The 17,679-nt window shown below is 37.9% G+C and overlaps 1 protein-coding gene across 6 annotated transcripts in view; it reads right to left on the bottom strand.

Annotated features, from left to right (window-relative positions):
* LOC127944967 (agrin) overlaps positions 1–17,679 on the bottom strand; it is a 228,413-nt gene that overhangs the window by 64,337 nt on the left and 146,397 nt on the right. For 5 of the 6 annotated variants that reach the window (XM_052541413.1, XM_052541408.1, XM_052541412.1 and 2 more), the window contains 3 exons: positions 7,750–7,971; positions 2,312–2,512; positions 1,472–1,672 (listed from right to left, as the gene is read on the bottom strand). In XM_052541413.1, coding sequence (XP_052397373.1) covers positions 1,472–1,672; positions 2,312–2,512; positions 7,750–7,971 — 624 coding nt within the window. The remainder of the gene's footprint in view (positions 1–1,471; positions 1,673–2,311; positions 2,513–7,749; positions 7,972–17,679) is intronic. The other variant, XM_052541409.1, reaches the window with a different exon arrangement.

The raw sequence follows: 17,679 nt of genomic DNA, 5'->3' as shown, positions 1-17,679 counted from the left end.
ATTAATCTTATAAACGTGACACAGCATATAAGTTATCTACAGCTCTGTGTATTAAATGCATCTGAATAATTTCTGTCTGAAAGCATGTGATGGAGATTTACCAGTACTATTAATCACAGAACCGGCTTTACTGGCAATCACATGTGATTTATTGTGCAGCCCTTGTTTGTTGATCACAAATTACAAAGAAGATGAGGAAAACTAGGATGCGGGGTGTATTCATAGTGCCTCCATTACTATTATCTGAGTGCAAGGAATGGTGTGCTGTGATTGGTTGAGCGGATATGTCGCATTCTGCAAAAAACGTAGACTGGCATTTGTCGTGGTTTGGAAAAAAAGGAGAAAACATGACCTAATAACTCTCCGATTTGAACACCTCTGATTGGCTAAAGCATTCCTAAGCTCAACAGAATCAACAGAATTATTTACATTTTGTTAGCAGTTTTTCGAAATCTGAGAAAAACAGGTGCAAGCCTCCGATGACTGCGCATGCACCTCCCGAAAGAGACGAGACATTTATACTTGACGCAACTGTTTTAGACTGAAAACCAGACCATACAACTGATTTAGACGCGGGTGCCGGTGTGATGAGATGTACTAATATCCGTCTGCTCGGGCATGATTGTTTTAGGCCTGTAATTAGGGAAGGGATGGCACGGTTCGCTGAAATAAAACCCAAAACGTTTCTGTTGATGCATGCACATTCTGGCTTCCCAAACATTACAAAAACATGAGAGAAAAAAAAACCCTGGACAAATCATTCACTCTTGTTCAACGCGAATGCTGTATATGAGCAGTAATTTATTCCTAAAGTGAATAAATTGTAATGAAAAATAAATAAAATTAAATAGCTAAAGTAAATCGTAAGTGGAAGTGCATTTGTCGATTCTGTCATAAGCATACAGTACATCAGCAATTACACATGTTTAAGGGAATAGGGCATTATTAATATACCATGTAAGGTGGTATGTGCTAGAAATGGGTAAACCACTATCAGTGAGTCTGCCCATGGGGTGGGGGCACCGCCGCACAAGGCAATGTCCCACATTGTCCCTCAGAAACATACCCCTTGTCCCCCCTTGGGCTTATTAGCAGGTGGTCACCCTAATATATATATATATATATTTCACGTGTACTGTTAAATATTAATGGAAAAATTCAAGTAGAAAGCATAGTACCTTCTATAACTGCATCAAAATAAGAATAAAACTGCATCTCAAACACTGACACAACAGGGACCTATGCCGAAAAGACAGAGAACACAAGGCGCATACTGATGCCTGCTTTTCATGCTTCAAGTATAATGGGTCACTAAGTGCAGTCGATGAAAGGAGGTTAAATTGGCCAGGATAAACAGTTTGAAGTGAATCCATTAACTCGGCTAGCCCTGAGTCCAACTATGAAAATCAGCAAATAACAGAGAGTTCGGCTCCTCACTTATCTTATCACATACATGAACACATAAACCCACCTTCATCACAGACGCTAGGTTTGGCCACCTCAATCTTCCTCTGCGTCTTGCAGGAGGCCAGCCGCAGCTCACAGTCGTTGCTGTAGGTGGTCCCGTCACTGCCACACACGGGTTTCACCGGCAGACCCGTGCACTGCTGACACTCACACTGGTTCTGCACGCACCGTGCTCCCCAGCTACACACAGTGCTGCCACAGGTTTCTAATCACACACAGGCAACACACGCACAAATCACAGTACAGGATAGTTGAGACACAAAGAAGTGCAAGAAACATGTTCACACCTCAATATATGTCCTCTTGAAGCTCCAAAAGCATTCACATGGGATTCTACTACATAAAAACCACCATGTAAAAAAATCATGTACCATGCATAACATGATTTGGAAAGGGTGCTAAACAGTTTCTTGTGTTTTGACAAGAAAACTTCACTGCAAAACATTTTCTTAATCAGTATTTTGTCTCGTTTTCAAGTACCTTATAATTCAACAGTTCAAAAACACAAAACAAAACACACTTTGCTTTAAAAGTGCACACAATATTAAAACTATCTTGAATTAAGTAAATTTTTTTAACAACATTTTTTTCTTCTTCTTTGAGGCATAAATCTAAAAAAACATGGGATTTATGCATTAACAAACAAAACATTAATTCAACCTTAATTCACGATACATCATGAAAAAGTTAAATCTGACACAATTTTTTAAAGTAAATTGAGCTTTTACTGGAAATCAAAACAAAAATACTACAGAAAATGATTTTTTTTTGCAGCAAACGCAGACTGATGAGTGAACATGTATGAAGGTGATGGATGAATTGACTGTCGTTTTTCTGTACTCACTGCATTCTCCATGGGCCACCACTTTTAGATCCAACTGCTTAGTGCAGGCTTCCACGTTCAGCTTGCACTCGTTCTCATACGTCACCCCATTACTGCCGCACACGGGCTGCCGTGTTTCCAAACACCCTTTGGGGCACACACACCGGCCAGTCTGAGCATCGCAGATCGCGCCAAATGAGCAGTTGGTGCAGGACTCATCTGCTGAAAAGAAAGTGTGACGTCAACAGAGCGATTCAGGCTTCAGATTCACACCATCGCTCACTAGGATCAGCCTCAGCTGCCAAGCCGCCTGTCCACTTTATAAATCTCTCTGCAAAGTCTGGGCTAAGGCATCCTTCCATCGGACAGACGGGAGCAACACTGCTCTGTTTACATGCAGTCACAGTGGAGCATCTTATAACATCTTCCATTTCAAATGATGCTGAGCTTTCGGACACAGTTACAGCCCCCATGACATGACATTCCATTTAATTAACCACACATCAATATTTACTAAGAAAGCCCTCTAATCAAGCTACAAAGCACCTTGTGATATATTATTCTTCATTTGCATTTATTTGTTAAATCATGCAAATAATTGTATTAGTAATTATATACAGAATAAATATAATTTCATTTAATAAAATATACTATGCATAAATATTATATATAATTAATATATATATGTATATATATATATATATATATATATATATATATATATATATATATATATATATATATATATATATATACATACACACACGCACACACACACACACTGTGTGTATGTATTAGGACTGTCAATCAATTACAATTTGTAATATAATTAATTACATGATGTGGCGATTAATTACTGTAATCTAATAACAAAAATGTAACAATCTATATATATATATATATATATATATATATATATATATATATATATATATATATATATATATATATATATATGATATATAGATTATGAAAATAAGTATATATTAATACATCTTGTTATATATGTATTTATTCATGTTCATTTTATTAAATATTAAATTATATTAAATAATATTTTTAGTTATTTATATTAAATGCATATAAAATATATTGGATATTACATTTATATATGATTAAATTTAATATATTTTACATATCAATAAATTACATACAAATGTAAGAATTTTAAATCATTATTAATATGAAAGAATTATATAAATTATATATGTATTTTTTATTATTCATGATATGGCAATTGCAATTAAATTATTAAACTGAAGATATAATTGAAGACATAAAATTGTTCTACTATTATTTATATTTTTACATATTACACAATTTATATATGGTTCAGAGAGTGTGATTAAATGATTTAGTGTGTGTGTGTTTTAGTTAATCACAGTTAACATATTAAAATGACATCTCTAGTTCTCAAATATCTTCCTATGATTACCGAGAGCCCAGTTAATCAGTAAAACAAAATGTGGTTCCAACTGGGAGGGAGGGAGCATGGCCGATGACAACTACACCTGGGGGATCGCATTAGAGCAACTGCTATCACATTCAATTAGTGCTGGGGTAATAACAGCACCTGATTTAGTGTTAATGGAGATAGGTCCTCATGCATAAATCTCTCGTCTCTCTCTTCTATCAACCTGTTTATTGCACATTAATTAATAAAGTGACCTCACCTTCACTCAGGATCTGTGCTCAGTCAACCTCAGGGACCACACTCGGCCATCTTATTAAAAGCAGCTGCAGCATGCTGCCCAGCAGCCGCCCAAGAAAACCTTGTCGTGACAGTCCAATGCAGGCCGATTAAACTCATTCTCATGGCTGCTGGTATTTTCCTTTATCAGCAGGTGTGATAAAGGCATTTTTTTATCAGTTGCAACATGTTTCCATGCTTTCACAGCCTCGGCAGAGGGGAGTGCAATACAGTAGATACGGCAGTCTGTTACTTAAAAACAGCCATCCAGAGCTGGACCCGAGATATGGGTACAGACAGAGGCCTTTTGGGCAGAGCTTAGCCTCATGGGAAACAAGAATTTCTGTCCATTCAGGCCCAGAAATGAAAATTTTTCCATCATTTACTCAACCTCATGTCATTCAAAACTTCTATGACTTTCTTTCATATACGAAACACTAAGAACATTTTGAATAATGTAATGTTTCGCTCTTTTGAATGCAGTTACAATGACTGGGAAGTAGAGCTTTCATGCTTCAAAAAGGACACAAAAGTACAATAAAAGCATAATAAAGGTGCAACATTTATGTTTCACATATAAAAGTCTCGATATAGCTTTGTGTAGGAAAAAGACTGAAACACTGATAACTGAATCAGCTCATGCAAACGAATAATTCAGTTTGGATATAATAGTCAATATATATAATATATATAATAGTCTTTCTACTTCAAAATTCCAACTTTAATTCAGTGGGCCCTATTTTAACGATCGCAACGCAAAGTGTAAAGCGCACGGCACAGGTGCACTCAGGGCGTGTCCAAATCCACTTTTGGTATTTTAACGACGGAAAAACGGTTGGCGTGCCCGGGCGCATGATCTAAACAAGTTGTCCCTATTCTCTTAATGGGTAATGTGTGTTTTTGGGGGCATAACGTGCAATAAACCAATCAGAATCTTATCTTCCATTGCCTTTAAGAGCCAGTTGCGCTCGTGCCATGACAGATTTGCTATTTACACAGGCGAATTTGATAGCCTAATTCTGATAAATGTGATGACTATTAGTTAGGCCGCGTTTATATATATTTAATTAGCCTACAAAAAATCCTTATGTATTGTAATCCTTTCATTTTTTATATTTGCCATGTTTGTGTGCTGCTGTGCGTCCCTGTGTTTAATAAGCAGCGTGTTGTTAAATAACAAAGAAACAACTTTGAAGAAACAAGACCAGGTTTGAGTTGGTCTATGGCGCAGTCTATTTTCAGCTCCTTCAAATAGCAATTCAGAATTCACTTTCATTATAATGAAAAAGTGAATTAAAAAAAAAAAAAAAAAAAAGCCATGAAGTCATACAGATTTGTTGATGACAACTTTTATTTTTGGGCGAACTATTCCTCTAAAGTTGATCAGTAAACTGCTCTCTTTTGTCCAGAGAACTGAAGGAACATTGTTAATGTCAGGTACAGAACAGCACTTTCTGTGAATAGTGGTAAAAATTCCCTGGCGATTGGTGCTTGGGCAAGGGCACCAACTTTATTAGTCTGCTCCATCTCCTCCTAGTTTTTATTTACTGCCCTCACATTCCTTCAACAGCCTTCTGATTGTTCTTCTGCTTCTAGCTCAGTGTCTTGCAGATAACCTATATTCCCCAACTGTGGCCAGTAACATTTCAATCACCAGTAAAAAGTGCTTATTTGCTGCTGACTCGTTGGCTGTTCTTTCATTTCCTTGCATATACACATATACATATTGGTTCTCAGAGGGGCAGATATAAAATACTCCATTACAACAGCAAGCTTTCCTATAGCTGCACTTCAAGGTCAGTCGGCACTCAAATGTGAAGGAAAAAATCAGAATAATAAACAACGTCAGTCATATCTCTATCATACTGCACATGAAATATAAAGATAAGGGCATTTATGAGTCTCCTCTCTACATGGAGTGAGGAAAATTTAATTAATTTTGGCCACAAGTACATCATGCATCCACTCATGTAAGTGCATTACTAACGACAGCGACTCACATACAAGCTTTCATGAACAAATGCACACAAACACAGCTGGGGTCTTAGTGAGGAAGAGGCTGTGGTCTGAATGGCCCTGGATAATTAACGGTGATAATAATAGAATTCACTTGTGGTGGAGAGTGTGGCTGTGTACACAGCACTAAATGAACAACGTTTCCTTCCGTATGGTTAACTGTTTGCAGCCGCTCTCTTTATTGTCTCTTTCCATTGACACCTGCTCCAGGGGGCCGGACCCATCAACATTGCTGTGATGCTGTAATGGGTTGGTTTTTAAAACTATAATGATTATTTCCAGCTGGAAAAACTAAGCCAATCCCGTTCAAGGTGGTTAAGTTTGTTTATGGAATACCACACAGCTGTTTTTTAGCTGGTCAACGTGTGGTCTATCATCTCTAAATTGCTTGTCCAACATGATCTACGGGGTCTAAACCAGTCTCACAATTTCGCAGTTCAGTTGAGTAAGCAATTAGAGAAAATTGGACCAGCTTTAAAACTATCAACCACCATTTTTTGCTGAATTCGTTTTCATTTGCTTGTGCTTTTATAAATAACTAAATAAATAATTAAATACTTTCTACAAAAAAAAAAAAAAATGATAATAAAATATTACATTTAATAAAGCTTGAAAAATTAAATAAAAATAAATTAAATATTTACATATATAATTTACTTTCTAATTATATATGGATTATATATGGGGTACACTATGATTGATTATATATAATTAGAAATAATAAAAAACACATTTTATCTAAATTGTAATGCTTAATTTATATTTTTATTTATACTTTATATTTTTCAAGTTTATTACCTTCAATTATTATTTTTTTTCGGATTACAAAATAATGAATAAATTTTATTTCCAAGCCTATTATTACCTTCTACACATAGAACATCAAGGTTGTCATTCCAAAAGAAATCTGCCAAGCGCATGCATTTCTAAAATCCTCTATTTCTAGTCCTGAATCAACATCAACAGTTTTAAGATTTCATAGTGTATGCACGAAAACTAGACTTTTCTGGTCCCAGCTAAACCTGTTTCTGTGGGTTAAATCTCTGTGGGTAGTTAATCTGATGTTCCAGAAGCCTGTGAGGAGAGAGATATCACTCTCATATGCCATTTACTATCTGCCAACATATATAGCATGATAAATAAAGAGCAGCTGTGGCTTCTAGCGATCTGAGATTAATTCTACTGCTACCAAATGACCGCCAGCATCCATTTCAAACTCTTCACTGGAGGCATTGCCAACGCACACACATGTACTGTATAAACTGCAAACGCATGACACTTTTGTCGACACAATAGTTCCACCTCATTCTCTTTGAACTTAGAAGCGAAAGGGACAGGCTTTACAAAGGGCTCCAAAGTTTAGTAAAAAAAAAGTCTCCTTAATATTCCTCTCCCAAGCACAAAGACAGCCGTCAAAAATTATGTAGAAGCCTTTTGTGGAAAACACACATACAGTACACACGCGTTTGTTTGGAGGGTGAGCAGGCCTCTGCAGACTTATCTGGAGCATGCTTACAAAAGCCAGACAAAAAACCCATGACTCATGCAAACAATTACTGTGAAGGATGCTGCCCTCTTTAATTCTAACTTAAGTGCATCGTTTCAAAAAAAAGGTTGTGGAGGAGGAAAATTACAGTCCTCTCTCGAAATATTGGTGGAGTGCTTAAGTGCAGGGGGTGGACAAGGATGAAAAGCAGTGAGGGAGTGAGCGGCATCAATGTGTGAGTGTGTGTGTGTGTGTGTGTGGACTCACCACATGGTCCTTTGTGCTGCATCTGTATCTGTTTCTGAAGGGCACATCCCATGGCCTTCATCTGACATGAGCTGCTGTAAGTGTGCCCGTCGCTGCCACAAACAGGGTCTTGGTCATGTGGACACGCATCTGAGCACTCGCACACAGGCTCGCTGTTCTTAACCACACACACGGCTCCAAACTCGCAGGTCTTCTTCAGGCAGGGGCTCTCCAGGTTAAGATCTGCCCCAAAAAGCAGAGAAACAAGTTATCAATCTACTTAGATGAAGATGGGAAAAATAAAGGTAGCTAAAACCAGATGTCACTCCCCCTTCCCAGTGCTTAATCAGGTTTCACTTCACTACAAGAGTGCCAGCCGGATCCTACTTTTAAATCTCTATATAAACATTTCAGGATCTGGAGTGACTCCAGTTTTCCATTCACAGATAGTACAATAATTTAATATATTTAATAACTCGTTTAAATATGGCTTTCGTACCCATAACCACTGCAGTGTGCATGTGAAATATCATTTCTCCTTTACACCTGTGAGACACCAAACTGTTGCTATGAACTCTATATCAAACATTTCAGGATCTAGAGTGACTCCAGTTTTCCGTTCACATATGGTACAATAATTTCATGGATTAATTAAATGCATTTAAATGTGGTTTTCACACCAATAGCCACTGCAGTGGGTATGTGACCAATGATTTTGTAGAAATAAAGTTTTGGACACAAAGCACGACATTTTTTCTCACCCAACATCTTGTGGTCTGAGAAAATGTTACAAACTGCTTGCTAAACAGATATGCACTCTGACTTTGCAGCTGTAAACATGCAGCCCATTAGAGCATCCAATCAGAACACTAACTACTCACATCTCATTTCATGCATAACTAACCAAGCATCCCTCAACTACAGACAGAAGGCAAAAAAAAAAAAGAAAAGAAAAAAAGACAGACAGACATGTAAAACACAAAGCATCATCCCAGTAAAAAGAGAGCTCTGTTTAATAATTTAGTGCACTGGGCTACAGCACAGATATGAAATATGAACATGAAAGAGAGTAGCTGGGACTCTCAGCGATGCACAGTATTTCCACAGTAAGTTCATTAACTGCTGCAGTTAGTAGACAGAGGGCCGAGGGACATTGGGATTGAGCACAAGCCTGGTTTTTGATGCCAAAACAGAGGGAAAGAGAAAGTAGAGAATGAGAGAGAAGTAGGTCAGTGGTGAACCAGCCTAGCTCACGGTCCTCAATGGTCTCATTTTGCTCAATAAGGAGGAAGTTTTATTAAATCAGGTAAAAAATGTATGCACAAAAAGGATGGAGAAGGATGGAGGAATCTCTAGGGGAGATTCTGTAAAAGCAATGACCCTCATTTCATTCCAAACCTGTTTAATTTTCTTTCTGCTATATAAAACAAAAAGAGATGTTGAACAAAATGTTCATGGTGCTCTTTTTCACACAATGAAGTTTGCTAGATTATATTGTACAGAAAATAACTGTGAACATCGTGCCTAAAATCTTTTTTGTGTTCTACAGAAAGTCATATGGATTTGGCATGACATGAGGATGAGTAAACGTTGATATACGTATATTTTTTAGATGAGCTGGTTTTATAAACAAATGCACAACATGCTGCACATTTGTATGCTTGAGCCGAGGGCTGAGAAATGTTAAGAGGAGTAAACGTGATGTGTTTGCACTTTCACACTAAGATTAAAGACATGTCAGAATAAAGGGCAGCCCTTCAAGCACACTCAGTATTGTGTGATAGGTAAAATGACATTGTGACGGCAAATGTTTGCAGGTGCTTGCTGGTCGGCATATGTGAGTGTGTGTGTGTACAGTATGCAAGACTACATGTTCTTGACTGTTTGTTTGTTAGTGTGTCTTTTGACATGAATGTACATATAAATGAGAACCCCTCCATCTTCAATGTTTGTTTTTGGAATGTGTGTGTGTGTGTCCCCTACCCGTGACACACACAGTGCTGTCACAGCAGTAATTTATTCTAAGATTAGATGCTATCGTTTCCAAGTAATATTAAAGACATTCAGATACATTTAATACTGCACACGAGCAGCTATCATACCACCTTCAGATAAATCAAATACTTCACTCTGTAAAAATTTACTTTCTTTTCCAACATGATACAAACAAATAAAGGACAAAATAATGAGATTTATTTTTTCTTGTCATTTCAAGCTTCTTGAAGTGAGAAGAGATTTGCTCTAAAACACTGTGCTGCTTAAATAGGCAGCATTTCCAAGCACACTAGTTAGGCCGTTGACACACTTGATGCATGGCGCAAGCGTCTCAGCTGTGTGTGGCGTGTCCGTTTTTAATTTTGCTCCCATGTTAACAGGTTAGAGCTTGCAGACTGCCTGCGTGAGACGCGCGGAAAACACGTGCATGCTAGAAATAGAACCGACGCCTATTTTTCACGCGACACACGAGTGTGTTGGAAGCGTTTCCAGGCAAAATAGAATAGGAAAATATGTTTATATGTCATTTTGAACACAAATACATATTAATGCATGACACTTTGATGTTTGAAAGTCTATAGGTTGACATATTCAAATATAAATGTAATTTAAAAAATAAATTAATAATTATCGATTTTCAAATATCGCACCTGTCAAGCATAGTCTATTTTGCAGTCAATACTGTTGAGTGTGTCCTTTATAAGTAGGCTTTATATTTATGCTCAACATGAAGTATAGATATTGTTTTCGTGAAGACAAGAGCCTGGTCTTTCGGCGGCCTCCCTGTATGTCACCTACAGTAGCAGCAGCGTGTCAGGCACGATTCTGGTGTGTAAAGACACAGAAAATGCGAAGCAGCCGCTACGCAGCTGACACGCAGCAGAAACGCCATGCTCACACCAGAGCAACATGATTTAGGGGGGATAAATAATTTGGCTGCAAATTTTTAAGTGCTAAGCATTTTCACGCTTAGAGAATCAGTGTTAGCAAAGCAGCATGCTAACATCAAACTGTACTGAAATTGTCGTGTGGCAATATTGCTGTGGTGCACACACTACATAGAAAGTTCTAAACTGCTTACTAACCAGATCCCCTGGAAGTTAAAATGTGCTCTAAGAAACTGATTATTTAAACAGAAGGCAGCTCATTAGGTTTAGCAATAGCAAACAGAGCTAAAGACTTAGCCTGTGCCTTAAATACTACTTAGCAAGAGTGAGACCATCAAACAGTCTCAAGGCTTTAGTGAACTGCAAGAGGCTGGGGGGAAAGATTTGAACGTAACCCTTCTGTAACCTCTTCCTGGTGCTCACTTATAGTCCTGCCTCACATCTGAAGACGGCAGCTAGGGAGAAGCGCATAACAAACACACATGAAGCACAGCGTGCATAAGGAGACCATGATTAGTACTCCAAAGAATGTATTTCATGACAAAAAAACAAGCGGTGCCACACACACCTCTTTTAAAACCACACATGCAACTGCTCAGCTAAGCCAATGAAAATAAAAACTGCAGTGGGGAGTATAAGCAGGTTACCTTCCCGACCGCTGTGTTCCTGTGCCAATCTAAAAGTGTCCTACAGTAGAAGCTCCTCTAAGAGAATGTTTCCGGGTATTGATTTCTCTGCTGAGAACGAGAGCTTAAAATTTGTCTTGAACTGGAATGTAACTGTGTAAACAGTGGATTGGTGCCTAATTTCACAGGCCTTGAAAACAGGCTTTTCCTCCAGATCTTTTCTCTCAGCGCCTCTCCATCTGTGCCCTCTAAGCACCCGGCTGGAGGACGACGAGATCAGGCTCATCAGTAAAGCCCTCATGACCTTCAAAATGCTTTAATGACCCATTTCCCAAGGCGCAGGCTCCTAAAACCCAAACCGCAGCCTTCGATAATGCTCTGTCCCAAGCCACCCTTTGTTTTCTTACAAAAATGACAGAATCGCTCTCCTTAAAAAAAATGAATGCAAAAACTAGATATGAAAAGAAACGTTCACTCGTTCAGTTTCTCATTTTCAGTTTTTCGTCTCTAGGGGATGAGAAAAAAAACCTTCCAGATATAATAAGTCAAGGAAGAGAAAGTTCTCCGAGAAATAATGTTACATGCAGGCACGATTACATACTTCATAAAAAAAGCAGCCTGGCTTTGGTTATTGAGATGGCTTGCATATTCTCTCAGAAAAAAAATGAGCCCTTTTCAGAGCCTCTTTGAAATAGTGGGCTGCCATCCCCGAGGCCTGTGCTGCAGTGCCAGTCTTCAAGGACTCCAGCTGTAGCTGGATGACAGCCATATGTCTCGACGGGACTGCCACTGGGACACAATGCATGTAAAAACGAGCGCATTTGAAGTTTTTTCAGAGGTTAACGTATGTAAAAGGAAGGAAAGCTGCATAAGTAAAAAGTAAGCGACGTTGGAAAGTGGTGGTGTACGTTAATTAGGAGCCTGCGTGAGAGCGTGAGAGTGTGTGAAAAAGCGGGTTTAATAATGAGAAGGTGTGAAGAAACAGCTGGGTAATTGCCACAATCAGGCCTAAGAATCTCCCACACCTCCAACCCCTGCGGTGTTATATAATATGCACGATTTGGCTCCGCCTCCTGCTCCACATCCACACTGCAATTTTATATTACATTATGCATTCGTTCTAGTAGCGCTTAATTACTACTGCCACTGAAACATGATGTTAAGGACTATTAGCACATAGTACAAGATTCTCCTATTGTGTTGGCTTCACTACATGCTTTATCCTGACATGTCGCCCACCCAAGGGATACTCTAACTCACATTTCGCCACTGTTATGTGCTATTTAAAGAGCAGGTCTCTTACGCCAATGAAGATTTCTTTAACTTGGTTTGAAGGGCTGTCAGAACGCAAACAGTCAGCCAACACACACTTCAGGGGGTCCGGTAAGCTTCTTCAGCTCAGCTCTGGTGCAAACTTGGCGCACAGTGTGAACGCAGAGAATTATTCCTACGATCTGCTTTATGCACGCTCATGCATATGGAGATCTCTAGCCCTCGTATCAGGATTACAGGGCGTGCGTGAATCGTGATACAAACAGTCGCACAAGCATCTCCCCCATCTCTCCGCTCACTGGCATCTTGCCAATATGAGAGGAGTTTGCGAGTTTCGGCATGCTGTTCGTGTCTCACTTTTTGTGCGTCTGCATATCAGATGCTGCGACTTCCCCCGTCACGTCCCTCTCAGTTCTGTCTTTCTCTCTTTCGTTCCCTACCTTCCACTTCAGCTTGAGGGGAAACATTTATAAGCGTGTAGGAGAAGGTGCAAGGAAAAGGGAGAGAAGAAAATATTAGCATGACACAAGCAGTAATCCCCCCAGAGGCGGTGTTTGGTTTCTGAAGGAGTACTTATCACCTAACAATGGCTTCAAGGGCATAGAAACTTTCTCCCCACGCATTAAGAATTTAACCAAGGAACTAATTCCATTGCCCTCTCCACACTGCAAGGGAGGAAACGGATGAGGTGAGACACCGTGAAACTGGACAAGCAAGAGGACTGGAGAGGAGAGAGAGAACAAGAGACCGAGAGAGGGAGAGAGAGAAGGGAGGACAAAATAAACCACACAAAATATTAGCTCGCTATCTAATGTTGGACACATTAAAAATAGCCAAGGTTGGCAAAATTCTGAATTAGGAATAGGCTTTCAATTTATGATTGGGAATTTGAATTGAACTGGCTGCATCACATAGGATTTGAAATTTAAATTGGAATGAAAGGGAAATCAAAGTAATTTAACAAACAAATCACATAATCATTCATTTTAACATAATAGTGTTCCAGTAGCTCAATTGGTAGAGCATTGTGCTATCAAGCGCAAAGTTGGGGGTCTGATTCCCCGGGAACACAAGATAGGTAAAAAGTGATAGCCTGAATGCACTGTGAGTCGCTTTGGATAAAAGCATCTGCTAAATGCATAAATTTAAATTTAATAGCTTTATGTTTAACATAAAAAATATATTTATTATAAAACTAATTATATTTATGATAAATTATATATACATAATATTTATAATATTTATAAATATTATAAATTATAATAAATTAAGTGTCCTTCACCATGGTTCTTTAAAAGAAATATATAAATAATAATAATAAAATTATCACACTTTGTGTATGATAAAGTTTATGTATAAAATATATAGATTTTATATATATATATATATATATATATATATATATATATATATATATATATATATATATATATATATATATATATATATATTTGATTCAAATTGCAATTCTGCAACCAGTTTGCTACCTCAATTCAAATTCAGGAATTGAACTGGAATTTTGAAATCATTCATAATTCAGTTCTGAATGACATAGAAGCCTGAAAATGTAGCAGAGTGAAACGGATCCACAGATCCCTTCAGCAGAAGGTCGTCACACAGACAGACGATAAGACAAGCACTGCACATAGCACTCTGAACAGAGAAGAAAGGGAAGCAGAGGAGGATGAGGGAATGAGAGAAAATGAGGGGAAAGGCAGACCCGCATTACAGAAGCATGCTCTACAAAGAGCCTACTAACAAACCCACATAACAGAAACCGACGCTTTCCAACTTACAACAGCGACCCAGATACAACAGCAAGGTGCAAAGGTTCATTCTAATTATAATCAGGCTACCCTGGCTCTTCAATCTACTCGTCTAATTGGATTCATTATGCACATCTCACTAGGACCTCCAAAGTTCAATGGGTGCTTAATGTTTTTTCTAAAGTTTATGCCGTTTTCAGCAAGAGATGCTAATCAAATAAATACGCTAATGATAAATATTAATCAGAGTGCATTGTCACCTGGGGCGTTGATTCCCAGGCACCTCTTTTCACATAGCTCTTGCTCAATGACAATGTCAGTAAGTCTGATCTGATCCCATTGTTAGTCTTTATGAGTTACTGCCATGGGAACAGAGAGAGACAGGGAAGGACAGAAAGCTGGTATATTCTGAGAGTCTGTTCACTTCACACATGCTATGAAACATCCTCCGGACTATAATGACAGCTGTGTATTTAGGTCAGCTTCATTTGCAGGATCCATCTTGCTCTGCTTAGAGAAACGGACTGCTTTCTTTCCTTATCATTAGGAGTCCATTACGGCTGGCACACCCACCGAGTTACAGAGTTCTGAAATTACACTGGATGGAGTAGAGCCATGATAATGCACAAAGATCAGCATTCAAGGTCTCATAGTCTTCAGCCAGAGCAGACACTATTTTATTTGAAGTAAATGAAAATGAGGCTGTGAAGAACAGAAATAGCCATTTAAATATATAGTGCTTTGGTGTACCTAGATAACGTTTGTTCAACCACTGAAACCTGAGAAACATATTCCCAGTAGACATAATACAAGTGTTGTGGAAATTGTAAAGACAAGCTTAAGACTTAATTTAGACAAAATAGTACAACAAAAACAGTATATATTATAATTTGATAATACCATAGTACTATCATATTCAACTGTATAATACCACGATCATTACTATAATCATATAATCATATAATAGATTGTATTTAAATATGGATATAAATAAGGATGTTATGGTATTACCATTTGATACCATAATTATACCATGCTTCTGCAACTTCCTGTGACTGCCCTCATAAGAAAATGTTAATATACAGCATAATATATGGGACAATGGTGGCTTCAAAAAAAAATAAATAATAATAATAATAAATTATATACTGTATGTGTATATATATATATATATATATATATATATATATATACTGTATATATAATTATTTTTTCTGTTTTTTTCTTTTTACATCAGAACAACAAGATTTGGGTAAAACACAGTTGTAAAAATAATTATAAAGTTAAAGTGAAAGTAAAATATAAATTATATTTAAGTACTCTCATTATATGTACCAATATAGCAATTTATTTAACTTTATTTCATATGGAGACTTCCAGTTGTCTAATGACATGCTCTTCATGAACTTAATGACAAAATAAAAAGCACATTAATCACAACGCTGCTCAATTTTACGTCGGCAGCAAAACCCTGTGAACTAAATATGAATATTCAATACAATCGCCCAACCCTATCTAGTATCTTTTTCCTTATGTCACTCCTAAACTGACTTTGACACAGGTGTTCTTAAGCACTATTCGGACGGGACTAGTTTTCTAAACTACGTTTGAGTTTCGATTCTTACCACCTGACGTCTGTGATTTTCATGTACCAATTCGGACGGGACTAACATCTCCGTGTTTATTACAGAGGTGGGAGGGTCTGATTTGTGCATCTGGGCGTCACAGAGATCACGCGCTCAGAATGATTGCCTTAGTATTATTACACAATAAATACTAAATTGCTAGTAAACAAAACCATGTTAATGTGTGGTTCCTTTAGTTTAACTTGTTTTCCTTTTTTTTTAATTAAATGTAATTAAAACATTTTGTAACTGAGTACATAAATGAACGTGAGTAATCTTACCTGATGCTGATATTACAATAGCCGGTATTAACAGTTTACGCGATCTTGCTCTTGATTTTATTATTTGTATTATTTTTTTTATTATTATTTATTGGCCGCTAAGCAAATCTATCAAACATCCACGCGGTAAAAGCATCTACGGTAATTCACGTTGGCCAAAACATACAAGGAAACGCATTGTGAAATAAAATATCACCGGCAATCACAGACATTCGCATTCGGACGGGATTAGTTTTCTCAGAGGATCACTGAGTTTGCTGAAAAACGGTAGGTAATTTGCTCAGGAATTATCACAGAGGTTGTGTGAGAAAAACACAGACGTGGCAGATTCGGACGGGATTAAAATCACCAAGTACGTCTGTGAAACGCAGATTTCTCTAACGACCCCATGTAAAACTAGTCCCGTCCGAAAACGGCTTTAGACCCATCTGCTGCCTCACACATCCAAACAACAGACCGAAAACCTACGCTGACATTAATAAGACCTGAACTCTCTATACACAACCTTCTTTTAAAGCTCCATCAACAAAATGCAGGCAGACTTTCAGATGAGGAACCACAGTGTAGTCTTGTGTATCTTCAGTCCTTTGTTCTCAATCTTTAGAGTTTCACAGTGTTTTCTGTTTTCCTTAGGAGCTGCAGTCTCTTGTTGACCTTTCTCAGTACTACACGTTTCTTTGATTTTAGAGCGAATCTTGTCTCTCGAAGAGCGCTGCTGACACAGTGACCCAGCTCTGCGTGCCTCCAAAGACAACAGGAAGCAGATGAAACTATGTCAGACACTGGAAAAAGTACTGACATGCTCAGCGTTTTAAATGACTCATGTACACACATAGCATAGCTGCTATTTATTGGTGTGCGACAAGAGCACCTCTAAAATCCATTTAGAGGTTTTCCACTATGGGAAAGGAGAGCTTTGTCATGCTTAAATGTCTTCTAAAGGACTGAAACACACTTAAGTAAAACGTAGACCTGGGCCCTTGTCAGTATGAAGGCATTCTACAGAAGCTACCGTAGCTGTTAGCATTCACTTCATGTGACTATCCTGACAGCATCTAATGGGAACACGCTAACAAGCAAAACCTGGTCTAGATGGATATAACAGAAAAAGAGAGAGACAAGACAAAGAAAGTGACAAAAGCAAAACAAGGCAACCATGCAAAGCAACTTTTTTCCCTGCATTTACACGTTACACATTACACAACTGGGAGCAGGTGTCCAAAGCACAAGAGTTTCACTCATCAGTACTCTGTATCTTCCTCGGCATGAAAGGCAGTCAGCCTAGCTCAGGTCCGCCACAGAGCTTTTGATGTTTAATTAATGTTCTGTTTGTGGAATATGCAAATGCAAATAAATGTATTAAAAACATACTGTAACCTGCCACCAGTGAAAGCCTGAAAGGACCAAAACATTTATTTGTCAGAAATAATGAAATAAAGTCAAAGACACAAGCACTACTCCTCTTTACATGGTAATTTATGCATCTTTTTCATTGAAGA

This window comes from Carassius gibelio, chromosome A23 (assembly GCF_023724105.1).
Source record: "Carassius gibelio isolate Cgi1373 ecotype wild population from Czech Republic chromosome A23, carGib1.2-hapl.c, whole genome shotgun sequence".
Classification (NCBI taxonomy): Eukaryota; Metazoa; Chordata; class Actinopteri; order Cypriniformes; family Cyprinidae; genus Carassius; species Carassius gibelio.
The sequence above is the reverse complement of the archived record's forward strand: the minus strand, read 5'-3'. Positions and strand labels throughout refer to the sequence as shown.